The sequence below is a fragment of the Bos javanicus genome, chromosome 23, assembly GCF_032452875.1.
Source record: "Bos javanicus breed banteng chromosome 23, ARS-OSU_banteng_1.0, whole genome shotgun sequence".
Lineage (NCBI taxonomy): Eukaryota > Metazoa > Chordata > Mammalia > Artiodactyla > Bovidae > Bos > Bos javanicus.
In genome coordinates, this window is record NC_083890.1 from 33,332,047 (window position 1) to 33,356,219 (window position 24,173).

The window sequence follows — 24,173 nt, forward strand, 5'->3', positions numbered from 1 at the left end:
ATTAATTTATTATTCTGAGTGATGAATAAAAATGTTAAGTTCAAACTGGTATTTATTTTTGGTGTTCTGTATCCAGGAGAAGATGGGCGGCTGGCATATGAACAGTTGGACAAATTTCCTCGAGACTGTGTAAAAGTTGGAGGTCGTCTTGCAAGTGAAGTTGCCACGGCCTTTTAATTACGAGCTGACTCTAACAGCTGTCTTAATAAATGGCCCTGTTAATCAAGATGGTGCTGTGACTTAGCTGGAAGCTGTTGAGGTTGTCTGAAAATTTAAAATGTTTTAGAAGGAATCCAAAGTCCAGTTTCACAGTGCTTATCTACTTTTCCTTTGGCCAATAGAATAGGGCTATGTATATTTCAGTAGATTACATCATTGACTGCAGCTGACAAAACTTAGTAGAAGAGTCTGTCTTATCTAGTACGTATGGAATTTTAAAACAGCCATCTTTGTACTTTTTTGGAAGTTCTTCTATAAGCTTGAAATAGTCACATGATACTTTGATAAATATCCTATGCCTTGCAGTTTTTCCTCTGTTGTGTTCTCAGGGTTGAGTGGCCCCTTTAGGTACCTAATTTTACCTTAAATGCAAAGCAAAAAAAAATAAAAGGATTTCTTCAAATACAAGTTTGCCTGCAGAACCTGGTAAAAGAACACATTGTAAGATTTTTTATTTTCATTTTTTCAAGCTGCCACAATTTCTTTTGTTTCTCTATTGTGAAAAATCCAAAGGCATGTTTCCAGTATGTAAAAAAAGGTGAATTAAAAAAAAAAAAGATGGGTAGATCATTAAAAATTACCTTATTAAGATTATACCATACTCATTTTTAAGAAGATACTCAAAACTTAAGTTTTTTTTTTTTAATAAGAGCCATTTTTAAAATACTTTTTATAATAGAAGTATTTAGCTGCTAAGGCAGATCAAAACCAGAAGTTTTCAGAAAGTTATGATGCTCCTTGAAGAAGAAGAACATAGAAGTTGGAGGAATCCTAATGGGGTAAAAGGGGCTTCCCTGGAGGCTCATGGTCAAGAATGTGCCTGTCAAGGCAGGAGATGCATGTTCATCCCTGGGTTGGGAAGATCCCCTGGAGAAGGAAATGGCAACCCGTTCTACTATTCTTGCCTGGGAAACCCCATGGTCAGAGGAGCCTGGCAGGCTACAGTCCATGGGGTCGAAGAGTCAGACACGACTTGGTGACTAAATGACAACAGTGAGGTGAAAACAGAGGATCAATAACAGTGGTCTTTGCTTTTATAGAAAGTACTATAAGGTAAGGAAGAAGAATGCCCTGAATGGTTACTGCCCTAGAGAAATCATTCATCACTGGATAAGAACCCTTGGCCAAATAGTTAAAACAGCTCCTGTCATTGCTTTCATATCAGGGTAGTAAGTCCTTTAAATAAAATACAAGTCTGTTTAGTAGCTCTTATTAAATAACTTTTCTTCCTCTTAAGAGTATATAAGGTGGGATATGCCAAGATATCAAAATAATATGTGTGAGTGTAATTTAAACTGTGAAATATCTACTATTCTCTGAATGTGCTTGTATAATCATTTAGATGTTATTTGAAATATTTACATTTTAGCAAGACCTTCAAAAACAATTCTTATTTCGTTTAAAGTGTAAATTGTTTATCAGACTTCCTGGTAGGTAAGTTCTTTCAACTGTGAAGTTATAATGTATATATAAATTTGTAAATTTATAAATATTATATATATATGCATATCTTCCCTTTTAAAGGTACATTGTACAGCCTACAGTTAGTATGTATAGTCTGTAGTCCCTGTCAAATGGTTGAAGTGATTTTTTTAAATAGTCAAATCACAAATGTCACAGAATTGTTTTGTTGTTTGGGTTTTTTATTTTTTCGAGTATTGCATGAATAATTCTATACCTTTTGTATTCACTTCTGCATTTTGTTTTTGGTCGAAAGGGGTGCTTTTAGTTTTGTGGCATTTCCATTCGTCATTCTTTCAATCATGTAAGTTAAAAATAAAAATTATTTTTGAATTACTAGTTTCGTGTTCAGAGTCTGCAGTATTTTTTCACATGTTCTTGTTGAGTTGGTATTTACACAACCCACTACACTTGATTCTCAACTTGAATTTATTCTTGTCTTGAAATTCCTTCATCCATACATGAGAATGATATTTACTTCTCAGATTTGTTGTAATGCTAATTGGAGGAAAAACAGAGCTACATTTTATCTGATTCTTTCATCTGGAACACATTCCTGTCCCGCCCCATTTTGTCTAAGTTGCTATTGGTATATTTTAAATTTATGTATTTATTTTTTGGCTGTGCTGGTCTCGTTGCTGCGAGACATAAAAATTCCTGCCCTCACAGGGCTCATATCCTGGAAAAAGAAGACAATAAGACAGAGAAAAGGAGGGAACTCCCTGGCTGCCCAGTGGTTAGCACTCGCCTCTCCACTGCCCGGAGCCCAGAACTAAGATCCCACAAGCCTTGCATTGTGGCCAAAAAAAAAAAAAAAGACGGAGAAAAGGAATGTAATTGCCCAAGGCCAAGGCTGGGGATGGGAAATGGGATAGGGCAAAGATCAGCGTGGTCAGGGAAGGCCTAAGAGAAAATGACTTTCGAGGATCATCTGAGGAACTGACAGGTGAGTCATGTGGATATGTGGATACCCCTGGGAAGAACACTCCAGGCAGATACAACGGTAAATGCGAAGGCCTTAAAAAGGGACCGTGCTTGATGTTTTAGATTTTCTAGTAGCCACATGAAGTAACAAGAACAGGGGAAGCTGATTCTAATAATATGTTTTACTTAACCTAATATATCCAAAATCTTTCAACTTGTAATCAATATAAAAGTTATTAATAAAATATTTTGCATTCTTTTTCTCATACTTTGAAATAGAGTATATATTTTACAATTACAGCACATCACAATTCAGATGGGTCACATTTCGGGTACTCTGTAGCCATATGTGGCTAGTGGCTACCATATTGGATAATGCAGGCTCTGTGTTTCCTCAGTTGTCCCAGTCGTAGCCTTTATAGAATATACACACATACACATATGCTCACGCACATACATGCACATACATGGATACATGTTTGCAACCATGGGTTCCAACCATGGCTTCCATGTTTAATTGTCAAGCCTCTTCAGGTTCTTTTTAAATTGATTTACACTGTTGTGTAGCTTCTGAATCAGAGCAAAGTGACTCATATAGATATAAAAGTATTCTTTTTAAAATTCTTTCCCATTATGGTTTATTATAAGATATTGTAGTTCCCAATACTGTATAGTAGGACTGTGTGGTTTATCTATTACATTTATTTATAATAGTTTTTATCTGCTAATCCCAAATTCCTAACTTATCCCTCTCCCAACTCTCCCTTTGATAACCATAGTTAGTTTGTTTTCTATGTCTGTGAGCCTGCTTCTGTTTTGTAAATAAGTTCATTTGTATCATATTTTAGATTCCACATATAAGTGCTATCATATGATATTTGTCTTTCTCTGTAAGGCTTACTTTACTTAGTATGATAATCTTTGTCCATTCATGTTGTTGCAAATGGCATTATTTCACTCTTTTTGTAGCAGAGTAGTATTCCATTCAGAGAAGGCAATGGCACCCCACTCCAGTACTCTTGCCTGGAAAATCCCATGGACAGAGGAGCCTGGTGGGCTGAAGTCCATGGGGTCTCAAAGAGTCGAACACGACTGAGCGACTTCACTTTCACTTTTCACTTTCATGCATTGGAGAAGGAAATGGCAACCCACTCCAGTGTTCTTGCCTGGAGAATCCCAGGGGTGGGGGAGCCTGGTGGGCTGCCGTCTATGGGGTCACACAGAGTCGAACACCACTGGAGCGACTTAGCAGCAGCAGCAGCAGCAGTATTCCATTATATATGTACTTCATCTTCTTTATCCATTCATTTGTAGATGAATATTGAGGTTGATTTCATGTGTTGGTTATTGCAAATAGTGCTGCTATGAATATTGGGGTGTATATATCTTTTCAAATTAGTTTTCTCCAGATACATGGCTAGAAGGGAGATTGCTGGATCCTATGGTGACCCTCCTCTTTAGGTTCTTTTAGTCTGGAACAGTTGTGCCCCCACCCTTTAAACTTCCCCACCTTACAATAGTTGAAGAATACAGACAAGTACATTTTGTAGAATGTCCCAGATTTGGACAGGCATCCAAATTTCTACCTCGAAAGTACAGCCAGTAGGATCTGTTGGTAAGTTGGAACTGAGATATGAAACAGACAAAAGCCAAGGGTGGATCCAAAAATTTCAGTCTGAAAAACTGGAAAGATGGAATGCCATCTTCCAAGACAGCGGAACTGAGAAGCAGCAGGTTTGGAGAGAAAGACCAAGAATTCTGCTTTGAGGGTCTGTTAAGTCGGGGAAGCCTCTTAGGCATGGAAATGGAGATACCATCTTGGTGATTGAAAATACTTGTGTTTAGAGTACAGGTGAGAAATCCAGTTTAAAAAAAAAAATTGGGAGTCTTCAGCATGTGAATGGTTTATTTCATCTGGTTTATTTCATCTAGGAATTATAGATAATAAAACAAGAGGAGGTACAAGGACTGAGCCTCAGGCCACTCCAATATTCAGAGGTCATAAAGAAGAGGGGGAGACAGCAAAGGAAAAGGAAGATGGCCCGTGGGGAAAAGTTAAAGGAATATGACATCTTAGAAACCAAGTGAGAAAAGTGTTCCGAGGAGCAATGAGTGACAAATGCTGAGGACTGAGAATTGAATTCAGCAGAGGGAAGGTCCCCAGTGACCCTGATGAGCAACTTCAGTGGAGCTATAGGGTTGAAATCCAATTTGGAGTACATTTAAGAGAAGTTCAAAGAATGTTCAAAGGGCAAGTATGGCAGCTCTTTGAAGAGTTTTTGTATAAGGAGGAGCAGAAAAATGAATAACCAGTGGAAGAGGCTATATGTAGTCAAGAGAGTTGTTTCAGTTTTTTTTAAATGAGAAAAGGTACAGCATGCTTGTTGATGATGCGAAGGTCCCAGTTGAGATGGAAAAATTGAGATGCAAAAGAAGGATTGTGAACAATCTCCTTGAATGGAGTGAGGAGGATTGGTTGAAATCTGCATAAACAGAGGGAGCATAACAGGAGGAAAGCCAGAGGATATGGACACACACAGGTCAGAGGGTGGATATGATGGCGAGAACTGATGTAAGTCCCCTTTTGGGGGGGCTGCCCTGGGTTTTGTTGCTGCATGGTCTTTCTCTAGTTGTGGTGCGCAGGCTTCTCGTCCTGTGACTCCTGGTCTTGGGCTCAGTAGTTGTAGCATGTGGGGTAGTTGCCACAGGGCATGTGGAATCTTCCCGGACCAGGGATGGAACCTGTGTCCCCTGCGTGGGCAGGCAGATTCTTAACCACCGGACGACCAGGGAAGTCCTGGAAGTTCTTTTTTGACTGCTTCTATTTTCTCAGCAAAATAGGATCAACATAGAAAATCTATGATGTAGAGAAAAACTCTATGTAGCAAGTAAGCAAAATTGGCATAATACTATGAAAGATGAGTGGAAAGTTTGACACGTTGGAACAGTCAAAGCAGAATGAGCAAGTTCCTAATAGACATCGCCTACACAGGGCACAAAGACAGGACCTCACTGAGTGTGTGTTAGGGGGAACCAGTTTGGTTTGAGGTGAGATTCTGTGCACCAGAGAAGTGAATGTAAGCTTGGTTTAGCGCAAAGTGCAGAAGGCCTCAACGCCAGGCTGAAGAAAGTTCAGCATACATGTCTGCCCCCACCTGCCCCCAACCCCCCGCCCCGGATTTGTGTATTCAATTCCACGGTGTTGCTAAGTGATGAGTTCCAGAGTTCTTGACTGTTCACTTCTGTTCCTGCCAGGGATGTGACTGGGGCGCCCTTGGCCTTTTCACACAATGGCAAAGACGCAGGCTTATTTTGTGCAGTTTTGGCCTCAGGTTCTTCAGTGCTTCGCGGGGCTATATCACCGCCTCCAGAAATGCTGGAGTGTCGTTAAGGGCTTCTGCAGTAACAACGAGGAAGAATACATCCCTCCAGCTGAGAGTATTTTTCATAAAGAAAAAATTCTGACGCTTGGCAATATTTTGACGGATAATTCTCTAGCCCTTGAACAGAGAGCTCAAGCTGCCTATAGAATCGGACTGCTGGCCTTTACAGGTACTGATTGAACCAGCGGTGCTGATGGAGGTGTTCCACAGCCTTTGTGCCTGTTCTAGCACTGTCGGTGAGGCTCCTAGCACTCATCTTAAGGGTCCGATAACATTTCCTTTGCCTAAATTATTAGCCTTTCATCTTTGTACCACCAGATGATTACTAATTACTTTCTCCTCAAGGATCTCCCATCTGAGCTACTAGCTTCCTTAGTAGCTCAGATGGTAAAGCATCTGTCTGCAATGCAGGAGACTCAGGTTTGATCCCTGGGTTGGGAAGATCCCCTGGAGAAAGAAATAGCAACTCACTCCAGTATCCTTGCCTGGAAAATCCCATGGACAGAAGAGCCTGGCAGGCTGAACAGTCCATGGTGTCACAAAGAGTCGGACACGACTGAGCAACTAACACACAAGGCTCTCATGTTTTAAAAGAATGTGTCCATCAGATATGACTAATTAGGTACTTTCTAATTTTTATTCATTAAAATTATATATACACACATATACACTGAAATTGCCTATAAATTTTTTTAGTATCATAAAAAAGATCAAAGACTATTCTGAATTGATTTGTCAATCCTTTTACAGGGGAAAAACTACTTAATATTTTATATTTTATCTTGCAAAAAATGCATTACACAGGCAATAGTTTAGAAAAATCAGAACTTTGGGCTCTTAAAACACTTATTAATACCAGGAAAGTCAATAGGTGCATTAGTGAAAAACAGCTATTAATGTACACTTGGCTAGAAAATTAAGCGGTAAGGGTTGAAATTATATTTAAGGGCCCTTGTGGCTCAGATGGTAAAGAATCTGCTTGCAATGCAGGAGACCTGGGTTCTATCCCTGGGTTGGGAAGATCTAGAGAAGGGAATGGCAACCCACTCGTTTTCTTGCCTGAAGAATCCCATGGACAGAGGAGCCTGGTGTGCTACAGTCCATGGGGTAGCAAAGAGTCGGACACAACTGAGCAACTAACACAAACCATTTAAAGACACACTGTTCTGTCAAATCCAAACTCTCTTCACTTTTTTTTTCTAATAAATGTCAGGATGTGTAAAAAAAATTTATAGACAGCCCTCAATAACACATCTCCTAATGAGAAGCTGTTGTTGATAGCTGTTAGTGTCATTGGTAGATTATTTTTTAAATGGGAAAATGAATTATTTTGATGCCGTTTGATAGACTACTTCCACAGAATGGTGTCCATGAGAGAAAACATTTACTGTTTACAAAGATCAATGGGTCCTAAGGTGCCAGAATGATTAAGAACCACTAGCACAGGACCAGAGAGAAGACAGAAACTCAGGAGAATACCCATGTGCAGGAGGATAAATCGTAACCACTAATGAGGCAGGCTCAGTTCACTACAGAGCTGTGGTCAGCATTGGGGGTAAGAGTTAGCTAATTATAAAGGGATCAGCATCCTTTAATTACATGTGGGGAACCACGAAAAGGGCTCATGCCAGCTTTTCGCTAACACTTTACATCAGAGAATATTCTTAAAACCATGAAACTGTGGTAGTACAAATAAGAGAAATCCAAGCCAGGTCAAAACTCCAGTGGCTAGAATCCAGACCACTGTGCCAGCTGCTCCTCACCATCTAAACTGTCTTCATCAGGGCCTTCTTATCTATGACCTTCTCAGAGTTCAAGATTTGAACTAGGAAGATCTGGGGTTCAGGTATAGGATGGGACTGGAGTCAAGGACCAGGTTGGCCCCAGATCTGCAAGAGCCGGGCTGAGAAACACGTTAAGGAGAACAGAACAATGATGGACAGCTTGGGAAAAACCTCTCTTGCCACTTAGACCCTGACCTTGCAGCTCAGCCTGTTGGTTTTTCCTTTGTTTGCGCTAATGTTCTGGTACTTCTTCAAGCACTGAAGACCGAGACTTGGGAATGAAACCGTGAGGGAGATCTGCAAGGTGAACACAGCCAGGCTTTATTCATCTTGCAATACTGACAGGTGCCAATGAAGGGACCAGGGAAGAGCTCTGAGCAGGCAGGGACCTCCCAGTGCTCTTCATGTAACCCCACGCTGATCAACGTACACGTTCTCAACTTCAGAGCAGCACGTGGAGTTTGGGGTGGTGGGGGAGAGGAGAACTGAGTGTAACACAGGAGCACTCATGTTACTAGCTACTAGACATATCAAATACTTCTGGAAATGCAAATGCTTTGTTTTACAGGAGGACCCACTGCTGGAAATTTTGCAGCTGAGTACATGAAAGAAGTAGCTCACTTGTTGCAAAATTACGAGATGGTACCAAAAATAAAGATCCTGCTGCTCCAAAGTGTCGCATCTTGGTGTTACTTAAACCCTGTCAACCAGAGAAGAGCCAAACATTTGCAGTTTATTCCTATTCTCATTGATCTTTTTAATGACACATCTGAGTCTACTATGACAAGTGAAACAAACAGCAGCCTCCTGGTTAAATTCTGGGGTTGCTATGTTCTCTCTGTCATGACATGCAATAACTTGCCTTGTATGCAGGAGCTTAAACACTGCAGTTCTCTGAAATATCACTTGCAAATACTGGCCAGTGAGAATTGGTCTGGATGGCCCGAGAATTTTGCAGAGGTGCTATATTTCCTCATTGGTTTTCACAGGCATTAATTTCTCTAAATCCACCTACCTGATGCCACTGCCTGCACCCCACTGTATTACCCTGGAAAACTGAAATAAATAACAAGAGCTGGTAACGTTATTCTTCAGCGTTTTCTTTTAGGTGGTTGAAAAACTGTATATTCATTTTCAACATTACTGTGATTAACCAAACTTATGAAAAGTGCCCCTGTTGAAATAACCTCATAAAAATTAAGTTTATAAAATGAGAATACACTGGAAGATACATTACCTATGTAACTGTTAGAAGCAGTGGTGTGTTTGGTGGGTGTGGTTATTAATGACATTTAGCTAAGGCACCCAGAAATGCCAAACCCAAACCCAACTCACAGCCACAACAGATGCTCCAGTGGATGTAGATGGATGCTGTTGATCTGTAGTGGATTCTGTCGCCCTACTCGCACGCATCCTTGCGTTGTTTCAGTGCCAGCCTTTAAGGTGCCACATCCTTGGCTGAGGCCATGTTTGGCTTTCAGACATGATCTTACTGCACATCAGGCTGACCAGTTCAGGGGAACTCACACTTCATGGGAGCAGTGCTCACCTCCATTGATCCAGCTCTGGAAAGAGATGGAGTATTATGTGTACAGACACCCAAAGTACAGCCTAAAGCTCGCCTCTTGGATTTTCACCATCCATATTTTGTTAGAAAATATGTAAAAGAAAACTTGCACTTCCGTACTGTCCAGCCTCATCAAAGGCTTTGTTACAAAAAATATTTATGAAAAAGCGCTTAAAGGATTTGTAGCTTTTTGTGTCTCTGCTGCTGCTGCTAAGTCGCTTCAGTCGTGTCCAACTCTGTGCGACCCCATAGACGGCAGCCCACCAGGCTCCCCCATCCCTGGGATTCTCCAGGCAAGAACACTGGAGTGGGTTGCCATTTCCTTCTCCAATGCATGAAAGTGAAAAGTGAAAGTGAAGTCACTCAGTCAAGTCCGACTCCTAGCGACCCCATGGACTGCAGCCTACCAGGCTCCTCCGTCCATGGCATTCCAGGCGAGAGTACTGGAGTGCGTTACCATTGCCTTCTCCGTTTGTGTCTCTAACCACCCTAATATTTGCTTCTAGCTTAAATTGGAGCCATCAAGAGACTGAACTGAATACTTTCGTCTTTCAGACATGCCTTGACTAAACTCAGTGTCATGCTTCCACCTTTCACTGAGGGGCCTGGACAAAGTGTAGGTCCATGATCTTTATTACAGGAATGTTGTTAGGAATGCTATTCACATCATGTGGATTCATGAGGTTCCCTGGGGAAACTGTCTCAAAACTTGAAACAGGAAAAGCTGTGTTCTGCTGCTGAGTCACTGAACCTTTTCATCTTTTGTGGACTTTGTGAATTGTGTAACTCAGTTTCTCAAACTAGAACTCAGTTTATAGGGTTGGAAATCAGAAGCCCCATTTAGAAACTGCGTCACAGAAATTACGTTTTCCAAATGCTTTTGTAATTCAGAGTCAAATAATGCTGGGTCTCTGATGAAAAACAGGTTCAGATTTGGGCCTTGAGGCATTTTTATGCTAAGCTGTGATTTTACGCTGGCTTACCAAAATTGTAACAAATGGTTTTTTCTCTGTTGTCCCTTGTAAGGATTCTCTTAGAAGCAAATGCTAGATAGCAATTCGAGCACAAGGGCCTTATTTGCTAATCTTTATAAAGGACTTATGCTTTCATTTCCCTCAGGTAAGAGTAGAATGGCCGGATCATATAGAATGTATATGATTACTTTTTAAGGACCTGTTGCACAGTTCAACAGCACCTGTGGCATTTAAGATTGCCACCAGCACTGCCAGAGTCCCAATTGTTTCATACCTTAACTCTCGGTACTGTGAAGTTTTATTCACACGTGAGCCATTCTGATGCACGCGTGACACTATCTCACTGCAGTTTCACTCGCACGTCCCTGGTGACTAACAACGCCATCTCTCCCCATGCTTGCTTGCCATCTGTACATATGCTCTCCAAGGGGCCAACCTTTCCTCCACTTAAAGAAAAGGTGGTCTATCTACTTAATGAGTTTTAAGTTCTTTATAGATAGAAATCTTTTGTTGGGTATGTTTTACAAGTATTTTTTTCCTGTCTGTGGCTTGTCTTTGCATTCAAAAATTTCAAAGAGAAATTTTTGATTTTTATGCAACCTGACTTATTGTATAATTAGTGATGTGTCCTTTTGGAGAAATCTTTACCAAATCTGAGATCACTAAAATTTCCTACTTTCTTCTAGAAGATTAACAGTTTTAGCTCTGACATTAAATTTTAAAATCCTCAGTTCCCTCCTCTTTTGCTCCCTGCTACCAAATCCTAGCAATCCATTTTTGACATTTTCCAGAACTACTACTTGCCAAGTCATCCTATTCTACTTAGCTCTCCTCTTTTCCACTCATTCTAAACTCCTCTGAGTCCCCTCTCCCTCTAATCAAGAATATCCTTAATTCTTTTTAAAAATTATTTTTATTGTGGTAAAAAAACAATGAAAAATTTATCTATTCTTCCTCAATTCTCTCTTTGGGCTAATAGACCAAATCTAAAATATATAGAGCTGCACTAATACAGCAGCCACTGACCTCACATGGCTCTTTAAAATATAAATTAAAATTAAATTAAAATGTTAGTTCCTCATTCATATAGCCATATTTGGTACTCAAGGCTACCTGGGTATTATACTGGACAACTCAGTTCCAGCATCCCAGAAAACTTTATTGGACAATGTTGCTATAGGTTAATAAGTTTCCATTATTTAAAATTTTTAGTCCTCACAAACACAGGGGTGGAATTTGCCTCAATATTAGAGATAAGAAAATTGAAGCTCTAGAAGAATAACATGCCTAAAGTAATCCTTAAAAGCTTGATATTGCTCTTTATTGTCAATTTACACAAAGTTGCTTGTATGCTGGCCACAGAACTTACTCAATCCCAATGCTGTATACTTCTCAATTTCCCTTTTGTCCTTTTCTTTTTACAAAACATCCTTCATTTCACCCTCTTACTTCAATATACACACTTTGTCTACACCACTATGTGAAATGTGTGAACAGAAAGTTTCAGAACCCTGTTATTCCTGCATTTCTTTATCTGCTCCACCCTCTGCTTTTCTAGGCCACCAGCACCCCCCCAGCATTTTACCCTCCCAAGAAGAGCAGGATCCCACCAGCCTGTTGAGCTGTCCCGTGGCTAGTCAGATTCACCCGGGGAGCTCTGGGACCTCTAGATGTTCACACTTCTACTTGGTCCTATTACCGGGGCCTGGAGTCTGGAAATCAAATTTCCCTCCAGTGAGCTTGAGATGCAACCAGGTTGTAGATGATTATATACATTATATACATGATTATATATATATATGGGAAAACCTAGCTATCTCAGTCTAAAGAGGGAGAAGTCATTTTCCCTTGGTTTCTTCCAAGCTAGTTAGCAGGACAGAAAAGGAAACCAAACAAAAAGCACAGAAATAGACAAATTTTCTACACAGACTCTTTACACTTCATTCTTCCAAGATACACACAGAGCTCAACAGGATGAAGTTTATTTATTATATACACAGGTCATGTCTGACAACTGAGAAAATGCTATTTACACAAAACACCATAGATTAAAAATACATAGTATTTGTATTTTAATACAATAACAGGGTTCCAGGATACAAACAAGAAAGTCTGATAACAAGTTTTCATTATAAAGTTATTTGTTCTGCTACAAAGAACTACAGCGGAGGTAAACTTTGGCAGTTACTGAATTTCATATACTCGGTTTTACATCTGTAGAGGAAGAGACAACTTCTTCAGCATATGTACCACCAATTTCTGAGTCTTCTACTTCACTCAGAATCCTCAGCAGTTGCCTGTTCAGGATCAAATTCCTGACTATACGGTGATTCAAGGTTGTCCAGAGGTTCATGACTCAGCCTCTTTTAAAGAATAAACCAATAATTTCTTTTAAGAACTTTGCAGTCCAAGTCCATTATTACTATGCTGATATAAGGAACCCTCACTGTTGTAATAAGTTTCTTTTCATAATGTCTCTACTAAATTCACTTACAAGCAGGCATGTGTTATATCGAAGTGCTAACCATAGTAGATCCTATTTCTGCAAAGTCACTGTTTACAAATTTGCTTATTTTTAAGTACTGAGATGCTTTCAGAATACAATTCAAACCAGTACTTCTCAAACTACAGTAAGGAACCAGGTTTCCTATCTGCTTTGGACCAATACTCCCTCGGCAGTTAAGAGAGCTACTACAGCGCTTCCAAATGAAAACCTTATTCTAAAATGTAAGGCAGAAATTCAGTACAAGAAAAGTTTTGATTTGAAAAACTTCCTTCCTAACCACAAGATGATTTTTTGCAGACATGAATAAATTTAAGACCTAGTTTTTAAGACTGGTAAAGTTAACAGTCATCAGGGTAATACTTATAAACACATTAGTTACCTCTAAATTTTAAAAAAAAGTCAGATAAGATGAACAAAGCTATTCAGTACACCAATTATTAATACCAGTTTTGTAAGTGCCCATCACGTCTCATTGGCATTACAGCTAAAATTAAAACTGTGTATGTCTGCGTGTATATATGTGTGTGTAACTGATTCACTCTGCTGTGTGCCTGAAACTAACACAACACTATAAACCAACCATACTCCAATAAAAATGAAAAAAAAAAAAAAAAAAAAAGCCTGTCTGAAAATTTGACACCTGTGAAATATAATAAATTCCCTATATTTTTCAGATATAATTCCTTTTTATATTTCTACAAGAAAACAGGTGTTCTTTTGTTTCATAATAATAAACAACAGCATCTAACAGTTATTGGTTCTCACTGTATACAGGCAGTTCTCTCCATTTTCTCCCCATCATAACTCATTATCCTCACAGGAAGCCTAGAAAGTAGGCACTATTACTCCCATTTTATAGATGAGGAAAATGCAGCCCTGACAGGATGAGCAACCTGCTTAACTCTACCTTAATGGCGCGAGGCAGGGGCTAGGACTCAAACCGGGAGATCTGATCCTAGAACACTTTCTGCTCACGCTACCTGGACTTGATAGGAAAACAGACGGCTCTGAGTCAGGAGAAGGGTAAGACGCCTACCTGTATCATCTCTGCCATATACTGAACATGTTCTGCTACTTCTGCCAGTTCCTTATTCTCCTCCTTCAGGCGGGCAATTTCACTGTCCTTTTGTTCAATCTCCTTATGAAGCTATGTGACATAAATCAAAATGGTTCAGTATCTCACAGATTTGCAATGCTGTAAACCAAGTTATATGGCTCCAAGTATACAAATGACAGACACATTTAGGGCAGAGTTCCTAACAAAGGTGCTGTCCTTGGCTCTCAACACAACAGGCTTCTTGTTGTGTAACAGTTCTGCCTAATTAGACTTTATTAGGCCAACATTACATCTGGTTTATATTGCTCTAGTAAAATATCTTAGACAGCAGAAGAAAAATGATCCCGGAATGTTTAAAAATGTCACAAATTATATCCAGTACATACTTTCTCATTTTCCTTAAGTGCCTCATAGAGAGCCTTCCTCCGTTTTTCCGCCACTTCTTTCCAATATTGAGGGGATGGATTTTCTAAAATAAATGAATGTTTTACAGTGTAACTTTGAAAATCACTACTGTTTATATATACTGCTGTAAAAACCCAGTAACGTTTGTCTATTAAAAAACAATTTAGTCTTACTCAGTACTTAGTAATACCATTTTTAAAAAACATTAAAGTTAGAAAGCCAAATCAGTATTTTCTCTAATTTTTCCCAACATTTTGAAGATTTTCAATCTTTTAAAACAATTTCAACACGAGTACAGTACACATGTAACTTGCACCTAGACTGTTAAAGGTCATTGCTGCATTTGCTATGTGTTGTCATTTAACAGTGACATTTGTGAGAAGTCCAGATCAGTTATTTTTCCAGTGCCCTTAAATTTGGATTTGTCCATTTTCATTATTAGGTTCAAGCTATAGATGTTGGCAAGGACACTTGTAAACACCGTGTTTCCTTCCCAGTGCACTACTGAAGAAGAGCACACTCATCTGTCACAATCCTAGATGGTATACTCAACCGTTTAAGATGATTTCTCCCTTGTGAAGACACTTTTTTCCTTCAGTAACAAGTAAATGATCTATGGAGTAAAACTTTTAGTCTGTGGTGTTTATATCCAGTTCCCTAACAACCTTTCATCCAGTTTTAGCTCCACTAATATTTCTTAAATCTACTGTTTCTATGGTGGATGAAAAAGTAGTGATTTTCCATTTATGTAGTTCCTTCTATATTCAGTAATTGGCATTATTCAGTCAAAGAACATCCCCTACCCCAATTCAGAAGAAAATTACCAGAAGGGACTCATGTACTTTTTTCTAATTCAGTGTATTATAATCCATTTTTGTCATCATTCATTTTGATGCTCAAACTTTCCTTAATTTAGCCAAGGGGATCCTTTAAAGCAGTCTCCTTATCCGTTTAACCTCTGCATCAGTTGTTGGTTTTCTAACACAAGAGATTTCTTGTGTTTTCTAACACAAGAGATTACAAGCTCACTCTATAGTGAGCTTGCCCCAGTCCTGGAAGCAGCCATTTCTCCAGGGAGCTTTAGTGGAGAGTACTGTTTACAAACCAAGAACTGGATGTGATTGTGCTTCTTGTTATTTAGGTGCCATTGTTTCTGGGCTCTTTCACTGGCAGAGGTAGATTCTTTAAAAAAAAAAAAAAATCAGTTCATACCAACACTCCCAATTCCAGTTCCACAAAAGAGTTCTTCCTTTCCTTCCCCATTACATATTGTATCTCCCTTCACCATACCATGAACCCAACCACGTCAATATATTACCCATTTGCTCAATCCTAAAATATACTCAAATTTCCCCCATAACTGCTACTATAGCAATACCACTAACAACAAAAATTGAATTCAAGATGTCTTTGTAGTTCTTTTAGCCCTCACAATATATCCCACTGAGGGTGTATAGTCAAGAGTTCTGTGTTCAAGTTATATGGATTAATTTTTTTCTATGTGGTTATGATAGCAATATGATATATAGTTGTTTATTTCCATATTTAACTTTAGTTATTACTTCCTATCAATCTTCATTAATTTTAGCCAAATCAGATGAATGTCACAAATCCTGTTGCTTATTTTACATTATTATTAGAACTTCTTATTTGTATGCAATCAACCTTTCTTAATTTTGCCTAAAAAACCCACCATCTACTTATTTTTTCCCCCACTGTCATGCAGGCAACTCAAAATGAGCCCAAATATCACTTTATTCTTGGGTAAAACCATTAACTTCTCCAGGTCTCAAATTTTTTCCTCAGTAATAATATCCAATGACTCATTATTAGAATAGAAGTAATCACCTTCCATAATACTTATACATCACGAGCTTCCTTTTCTGAATCCCACTGCCATTCCATTAAAACCAGGAATTCGCACAGGCACATGCTTCTCACTCATCTTCACTCCTCTTATTGTTCCTATTGTTCCCTTATAGCATTCTCCTGGTATCTTTTCTTCAAGCTCATCTCCACAAGTTCATTCTCTAGACACTTTTCTTCTGAAGAGACTATTTCTAAGTCTTACATGTCCAATATCAAAGCTGCCATATTATTCACTATCCTTTCCTTTAATATTTCACGCATATATGGATCTTACCAAACCATAGGACCTGTCCAAATTTACATTTTATATATTTCCAACCATAAGAAACTTTAAATTATCAAAAACATTAAAGCAAAATATTTTAATAGATTAAAAAGCTGTAGGCAGAATTCATAACAACAAATAATATTTACCCTTATTATAATTTAAGTTTTTAAGATAAAAGCTGCATATATACATATTCTTTTGTACCTGTAATCATAAGATCAAATGCTTCTTGGCTGACTCCTCCAAGAGTTTTACTTTTACTACATTCTTGGTCAGTAACAACTCCAGAGCTGGAAGTCTTAGATATTAACTGGGCATTCCAATGTTTCTGTTTGGACAAGCCTTTAACCAACTATAAAGAAAATATGTACATCAGTCATTTTGTTTAATGAACAAGAAAGCTGAATAGCTTTGTCTCTTTTGAATTAAGACTAAAGCATTCATATCTCTTTTTGATATCTTTGGCTCTTTTAAAAAATTATAAATTCAAAACTCTACAAAAATGTATAATCATATTTTAGGAATTTTATTTACAGCAATTTGTTTTAGATTAGACTTGGGTCTAAGGCTTAGCTGAATTCATTTTCATTACTTAAATAATTCAGTAACATGGGAAGGCATGATTTTCAACCCATAAAAGTCTAGAAAACCTCATCCATGATTTCATTATTTATATACACGGGTAAATGATTGAATCCAACATTTTATTCTTTAAAAAAAAAAAGAAAGAAATCAAACATTATGCCTATAGGTTAACTCATAATTTATTATCCCAGTTCTACTACAGATATTCATACCAACTTTCAACTTCCTTAACTGAAATTAAAACAAAAACCACTTCTGTGGGGAATATACAATGGTTATCCCTATATTATTTCCCAATTTCAATGATTTAGGTATTTCTGACCAAGTAAGTCTTTGGAATGTTTTTAATGTAAGTGCAGTATCATCTGTACCCCATTCTAGCTCAACAATACACACCTCATTTTCTCTTCCAACTAGAGATCCAGCCGTAGAAGGCTGAATCATCTTCAGAGTTCTTCTTGGAACAGGACTACTCTGAAAGTCAACATAACAAATTATCTGGTTACTAAGTTACTATATGGACTGTTACTATCTTAATCCTACTATAATTTACAAAAAACAAAACAACCCAAAGGACACTAATGTTTGATATGGTATATAATTTTATAAAATTACACATGGTGTGATCAACTAGCAAACTTATTATTTCCCTAAAATTCTAATAAAGTTTGAAGAAATTCTAAAAATAAATCATATTACTCAAACTTGAACAAACAAGTCATTCTTCTCCCATTTCAATATATGTTCTTGCTACAGTCATTTGTTTAGTTCAAACAAAAATACAACATTTTTAAGTTCTAATTCTTCATATATGATGAAATTCCAGAATACCAGAAATATCTGTATTCCGTCTTATAAAAAAAGATCTTCCACACAGCAACTAGAAATGTACCAAATATCATTACAATTATGGCAGAAACCCACAAAAGGGGTAAATTGGAAGAAAGGGTTAATTATTTACATTGCAAAATATTTCTCTCCCCTAATCAAAAGGATTCCTCTCAGGCTTTCTTTAAATTGTGAATATCCCCTAACGTATTTATAATGAATTCACCAGAAGAATGTAACGTTAATAACATTACACATGTAAGAAGACCTGCTTCTCCCCCTCAACCTTTACCTGAGTGCAGAAGCAGTTTGCTTCAAGACCATTCATTAGCAGACAGCAAAAATGTCAGTGTTTGAGGCATACTAGAATTCCAAAATGCCCAAGCTACTGTTTCGGGAAAAAAATTGCCTTCCTTGTAATATGTAAATACCTTCCTGTATATTTCCTGATCTAAAAGATCTCTCTACTATATTTGCAAAAAATCATTAGTTATACTGCCACCATGGGATAGCAAACAATAGCGAATACTCAAACAAAGTTAGTAAGAACATGACACCAAAGCAGCGTGAGAAAGCTACTGATTCCACACTGCACTTCACAGGACCAGAGCTCACCTTTCCCACGGTCAAGTTTCTACTGCTGATTATTATCTCACTATTGAACTGAAGAACAAACGCTGGCTACTGTGAGAACAAATATTACACCAACATTTCAGATACAATTTAGATTAGTCAACAGTCTCCAGACAAACAGAAGAAAATGCAACTTTGAAACCTTTTAATAATAGGAGATGTTAATTTATTTAAACGCTTGCTACTAAGATAAATGACTGAAATACTAAATGACCATTTCCAAGATTTAACTTTCACAACTGCAAGCTTTATAGCATCCAGCCACCCAAATGTAATATTGCTATTATCATTTTATTCATACAGATCTTGCATTAGAATAAGCTCTTTACAGCCAGAAAGGTTCTCATATATTAATGAGTCTTAATCTTTTTAGAAACCAATTTTATATTTTGCAAACCCCCTCAGAAAACAGTAACAACAAAACAAGCACACACATGGCATTTTGTGTATGACTGGCAAGGAGTCCACGAACTCCTAAAATACACTCTTACGGACTAGCTTCAGTCCAACTTGCTCATTTTACAGATGAGTGTCACCCTGCTTATTTAACTTATATGCAGAGTACATCATGAGAAATGCTGGGCTGGAAGAAGCACAAGCTGGAATCAAGATTGCCGGGAGAAATATCAATAGCCTCAGATATGCAGATGACACCACCGTCATGGCAGAAAGTGAAGAGGAACTCACAAGCCTCTTGATGAAAGTGAAAGAGAGTGAAAAAGTTGGCTTAAAGCTCAACATTCAGAAAACTAAGATCATGGCATCTGGTCCCATCACTTCATGGGAAATAGATGGGGAAACAGTGTCAGACTTTATTTTTCTGGGCTCCAAAATCACTGCAGATGGTGACTGCACACATGAAATTAAAAGACGCTTACTCCTTGGAAGGAAAGTTATGACCAACCTAGATAGCATACTGAAAAGCAGAGACATTATTTTGCCAACAAAGGTCCGTCTAGTCAACGCTATGGTTCTTCCAGTAGTCATGTATGGGTGTGAAAGTTGGACTGTGAAGAAAGCTGAGCACTGAAGAATTGATGCTTTTGAACTCTGGTGTTGGAGAAGACTCTTGAGAGTCCCTTGGACTGCAAGGAGATCCAACCAGTCCATTCTGAAGATCAGCCCTGGGATTTCTTTGGAAGGAATGATGCTAAAGCTGAAACTCCAGTACTTTGGCCACCTCATGTGAAGAGTTGACTCATTGGAAAAGACTCTGATGCTGGGAGGGATTGGGGGCAGGAGGAGAAGGGGATGACAGAGGATGAGATGGCTGGATGGCATCACTGACTCAATGGACGTGAGTTTGAGTGAACTCCGGGAGTTAGTGATGGACAGGGAGGCCTGGCATGCTGCGATTCACGGGGTCACAAAGAGTCAGACGCAACTGAGCGACTGAACTGAACTGAACTGAAACTGAGGCGGAGATGCTAAATAACTCACCCAACATCACAGTTTTGGAGGCAGAACCAAGCAGAACCCAGGTCCTTTTATATCCCAGATAGTTGTACTATAGCTACTAAATATTAGACTTCTCTTTAAATGTTAGACTCTGCTGGAATTATATAAATTATTTGTCTGGGATTTGATTCAAAATAATTCAGTGGAAGAAAGAGGGAGTGAATAGAGATGGAGATGAAATAAGACTTGCCATATACTGATAGTCCATGGGGTCTTAAAGAGTCGGACATGACTGAGCAACTGAACTGAACTGATATACTGATAACTGCTGAAAATGGGGGAAGTAAACTGAGATTAAATTGCTATTTTTTAATATTTTCCTAATAAAAAGCTTAAAAAAAACACACACATACAAAGCACAACTGGAAGATGTTATTACCCGTTATGGAAGATGATGGAATCAAATTCACATATTATCAGTACAAACTATTATTCAAGAAAAATAATTTAAGGAAGATACTAAGGCAAGTTAATAATGCAAAATGTCTCTGTGATCAAAGATCTAATCTGAATATATACACAAAGGATTTTAATAAAATCATCTCATGAAAAGTAAGAGTAAAAACAAAGGAATAAAAAGTCTTGTATATAGAAAACCCTAAGGAATTTACTAATACAACTAATAAACAAGTTCAGCAAGGTTGAAAGAAACAAGATCAAGATACAAAAGTCAACTGCATTTCTATATAGCAGCAATGACCACACCAAAAATTTAATTAAGGAAATGATTCCAGCTACAATAGTATTAAAAAGAACAAAATACTTAGAGCTAACCAAATGGAAAAACATTCTATGTACATGGACCACAAAACTTAATATTCAACCATAATTCATTTTTAAACAGTCCTCTTGCCCTCAGACTCAAAATTTAGTTAAGTCAAGGTTCATAGAAATTATAGCCAAGTTAAATTTGACAAAATTATGTCAAAAAACATCTACCTACCTGCTTTCTACAACAGGAGAAAGTGATTGCATCACATACCTTTACATTCTCTTGGAGTCCTTCTTGTTTCTGCTTCATGCTGTGACTCATTACACACCTGACGAAGAACAGAAGACTAGCAATTCAAAAACAGAATAATCTGCATCAGAAAGTGAAATTCAGTTTTTTGTTCAAAGTACAATCATAAAAATTAAAATTAAAAAATCATAACGATAAAAAAGATGGAATCTCTTCTCACTGTACCCAAACTCAGCCCTGTCAGTGACAAGTGACTAAAGCTAACGACTGTTAATATCTCTACTTTATACATACACACACACACACACACACAATAATTCTGACTGGTAAAATTTTGTTATATATGAGAAAATATGTATCCTAAGCAAATTTACAAAACATGATGGTGTTCTGGATTAAATGCAGGGCTCCCAAAGATCTGAAAAATGGTCAGTGGGAAAAGTTAAACACAGACATTCGGGTATGATCAGGTCAAGAACAGCATCCTAACTTTGCTGTTTCAAAGGCAGATTTAAGCTATAATAAACTTGGCTCTGGTAACCAGCAATAACTTAATGCTGACTTAGTATCTAATCAAATAAGATTATGCATTTCCATGTGTAGGGAATGTTTAGCCACCATTAACTGAGGTACTGATGGATGCAAAGAAAAGGGAGGAGACAAAGGGCTCTGCAATCTTATTAACCAGAACACTGGGCTCCACTCACTCCAAACCCAAATGTGAACTCCTCAGCCATCGCTCTTCTCTCATCTGTCTCTCATACAGATCTCACGGATTTCTGTAGCCATGCCTTTCTTGACTCAGTGCAGTGACTGCTAAACTTGACTGTGACCCATCCCATGTGAATGCATTTTACACTGTGCACCAGCACACACAAATGCAATCAAAAAAGCCCAGCAAAGAAAGTCTAATGCTGTGACGCATCCTATTTTCTAGTCAGTTTAATGTTTAGCAAATGCTGGTCGGGCTGATCCAGGGCAGTGGTGTTCAAACTGCCGGTCGCAGCCTGGGATTCCAAAATCACTTAGTGGGTGTTTAAAACATCAAAGTGTATGGCATAGGAGGAATAAATACTGCTTCCTGAAGGTTCTAATTTAGCTGAGGAATGCGTCCTAAATTGCGATGTAAAAAATGTGATTTAGTACACGTCATGATTTAAAGAGTTGAAAGCCACGGGTCAAACCTAACTCTTCACTTGCTCATTAACACTCCCGCAGACATCCTTATTTTTATTATCTAGTTTTATTTTAGATTGAAAACCCTGGCATAGGACTGAGTCCAAGGAAATATTGATAAACTGATGAAACCAAGTGTCACCACGTTCATTTTTTCTTTAAATGAGCAGACGCAGGATTCAGGGATCTTCTCCCATGACCCCAGTTAGCGGACCATCACGGAGGCTCAGTAGTAAAGAAACAGTCTGTCAATGCAGGAGACGCGGGTTCAATCCCTGGGTTGGGGAAGATCCTCTTGGAGAAGGAAATGGCAACGCACTCCAGTATTCTTGCCTGGGAGATCCCATGGACAGAGGAGCCTGGCAGGCTACAGTCACGCAGTCGGACGTGACTTAGCGACTAGACAACAACAATGGATTTCCACCAGTTCAAGAGGACGGATGATGTTCCTCTTGACCAGGTACACCCACACTGATGCCCTCACACCAACCAGCTGCACAGAAACCGCCCGCGACCCCGCCAGTTTGTCCTCGGGACACAGACCCAGAAGCCAAAGAGGAGGCAGAAGGTTCAGCGCGCCGGGGCCCTCCAACCCATGGGCGTGCCTGGGGATGGCGCCCGCCAGCCAATAGCGAGCGCGGACGGGAAAGCGCGCCAAAACCGACCTAACTAATGGGACGGGGTCCAGTCTCACCTCCTCCCCCGTCCCGCGACCGTTTAATTGCCTCTTCACCCCGACCCCGACAGTGGCCAGGCAGTCATCAGAGGAGTACGTGAGTTCTGGCCGGCGGCAGCCCTAAAGAGGCCTCATCTAGCAACCCCTGCGGACCCCCTCCAGCCACCCTCTCACACTTACCGGATGGAAGCGTGCAGTCCTCGTATCGAACTCAGGAAGTTGTGACCGCTGCTCCTCGCGCGGGGTTCACAGCCAACCCACGTTTGGGCCAGCAGCTGCTAGAGTGTGGGCGCGCGCTGCTGTGAAAACACTGAAACTCTTCCCGCCGGCCCTGGACGATCACGCAACCACCTGACGCTAGACGTAGGGCGGAGCTATCGGAATCCGACGAATCGCCTCTCGCCCCCGCCCGTTTCGGCTCCGCCCCCTCTTGCGCCTGCGTGGTGGGCAGGGTGTGTATTTGGGCCCCGATGGGTTCTAGGTCCCAGTTCTGTCCTGCTGTCCTAACTTCCGTTCAAAGTGAATGTTTTTTTGTTTTTGTTTTTTTTTGCCCCCACTGGATGTAAACACCGAGAGAACAAAGTATTGTATGTATAGTACATCTTATTTTTCTGAAAATCCTTGTTCCAGGGCCCCCTTATTGTATTAAGAGCTTTTATATTTTGGCTTATTTACGTTGACTAAATTGTGGTTTGCTTGTGGCTCAGTTGGTAAAGAATCCGCCCTCAATGCGGGAGAACTGAGTTCGATCCCTGGGTTGGGAAGATCCCCTGTAGAATGGAAAGGCTACCCACTCCAGTATTCTGGGCTAGAGAATCTCATGGACTATGTAGTCCGTGGGGTCGCAAAGAGTCGGACAAGAGTGAGCCACTTTCACTTCACTTCACTTCGGTAGTTCTAGAAGGCCTAATCCTGCCTCAAGTCCATTGATTGAGCGCCTGGAGCTACCAGTACTGTTCTAGGCGCTGGAATAGAGCTGCCATTGCAGTTCGAAGGAGCAGGAAAACCTTGTTTTTGTTGTTTAGTTGCTCAGTTGTCTGAATCTTTACAACCCCGTGGACTGTAGGCCCCCGTGCTCCTCTGTCCTTGAGTTTTTGCAGGCAAGAATACTGGAGTGGGTTGCCGTTTCCTCCTCCAGGGGATCTTCCCGACCCAGGAATCGAACTCCAGTCTCCTGCGTTGTAGGCTGTTTCTTTACCCCTGAGCCACCGCGAAGCTGGAATATTAATTACTTCTAGCTTTTTATATTATTATTATTGGTTTTAGTCATTTTACAAATTTCTCAACTTCCTTTGTGAGCATAGTACACTTCGGATAACCAGAGTCATGTTAAATCTTTTGTTTATACCTACCATAGCTATCAATGTTAATACAAGTCTGTTTCCCCGTTTGTTAACTTTTCATGGAATTATTCTCAGAAGGAAGGAAATAGCTGGTAA

The 24,173-nt window shown here is 39.3% G+C and overlaps 3 protein-coding genes across 10 annotated transcripts in view; 2 read left to right on the plus strand and 1 right to left on the minus strand.

Annotated features, from left to right (window-relative positions):
• The window catches only part of RIPOR2 (RHO family interacting cell polarization regulator 2), a 212,917-nt gene extending 210,898 nt beyond the window's left edge, over positions 1–2,019 (plus strand). For all 7 annotated transcript variants that reach the window (XM_061398710.1, XM_061398702.1, XM_061398703.1 and 4 more), the window contains one exon: positions 77–2,019. In XM_061398710.1, coding sequence (XP_061254694.1) covers positions 77–177 — 101 coding nt within the window. In that variant the 3' untranslated portion in view covers positions 178–2,019. The remainder of the gene's footprint in view (positions 1–76) is intronic.
• Positions 2,020–2,101: 82 nt separating this feature from the next.
• Positions 2,102–8,853, plus strand: ARMH2 (armadillo like helical domain containing 2). Its single transcript, XM_061398723.1, has 2 exons — positions 2,102–6,156; positions 8,340–8,853. The coding sequence occupies exons 1-2, from the start codon at positions 5,895–5,897 to the stop codon at positions 8,765–8,767; spliced, it is 690 nt and encodes a 229-aa protein (XP_061254707.1). The 5' UTR covers positions 2,102–5,894; the 3' UTR covers positions 8,768–8,853.
• A 3,425-nt stretch (positions 8,854–12,278) lies between these two features.
• GMNN (geminin DNA replication inhibitor) lies at positions 12,279–23,088 on the minus strand. Of its 2 annotated transcripts, none has more exons than XM_061398724.1 (7): positions 22,915–23,088; positions 20,865–20,979; positions 17,399–17,476; positions 16,622–16,769; positions 14,262–14,344; positions 13,855–13,965; positions 12,279–12,675 (listed from the first exon to the last, which is right to left on the minus strand). In XM_061398724.1, exons 2-7 carry the CDS (start codon positions 20,952–20,954, stop codon positions 12,586–12,588), a joined length of 600 nt encoding a protein of 199 aa, XP_061254708.1. In that variant the 5' UTR covers positions 20,955–20,979; positions 22,915–23,088; the 3' UTR covers positions 12,279–12,585. The 2 variants fall into 2 exon arrangements, with proteins under 2 accessions (XP_061254708.1, XP_061254709.1); XM_061398725.1 differs by having other exon boundaries at positions 20,904–20,979; positions 22,915–23,087.
• Between the last annotated feature and the right edge of the window lie 1,085 nt (positions 23,089–24,173).

Coding starts and splice junctions, on each gene's coding strand:
- ARMH2 (XM_061398723.1), top strand. CDS start 5,895: ATGGCAAAGACGCAGGCTTATTTTGTGCAGTTTTGGCCTCAGGTTCTT. Junction 6,157..8,339: donor CGGACTGCTGGCCTTTACAG/GTACTGATTGAA, acceptor TTTGTTTTACAG/GAGGACCCACTGCTGGAAAT.
- GMNN (XM_061398724.1), bottom strand. CDS start 20,954: ATGAGTCACAGCATGAAGCAGAAACAAGAAGGACTCCAAGAGAATGTA. Junction 14,345..16,621: donor ATTTGATCTTATGATTACAG/GTACAAAAGAAT, acceptor CATTTATTTTAG/AAAATCCATCCCCTCAATAT. Junction 12,676..13,854: donor ATATGGCAGAGATGATACAG/GTAGGCGTCTTA, acceptor ATTCTTTAAAAG/AGGCTGAGTCATGAACCTCT.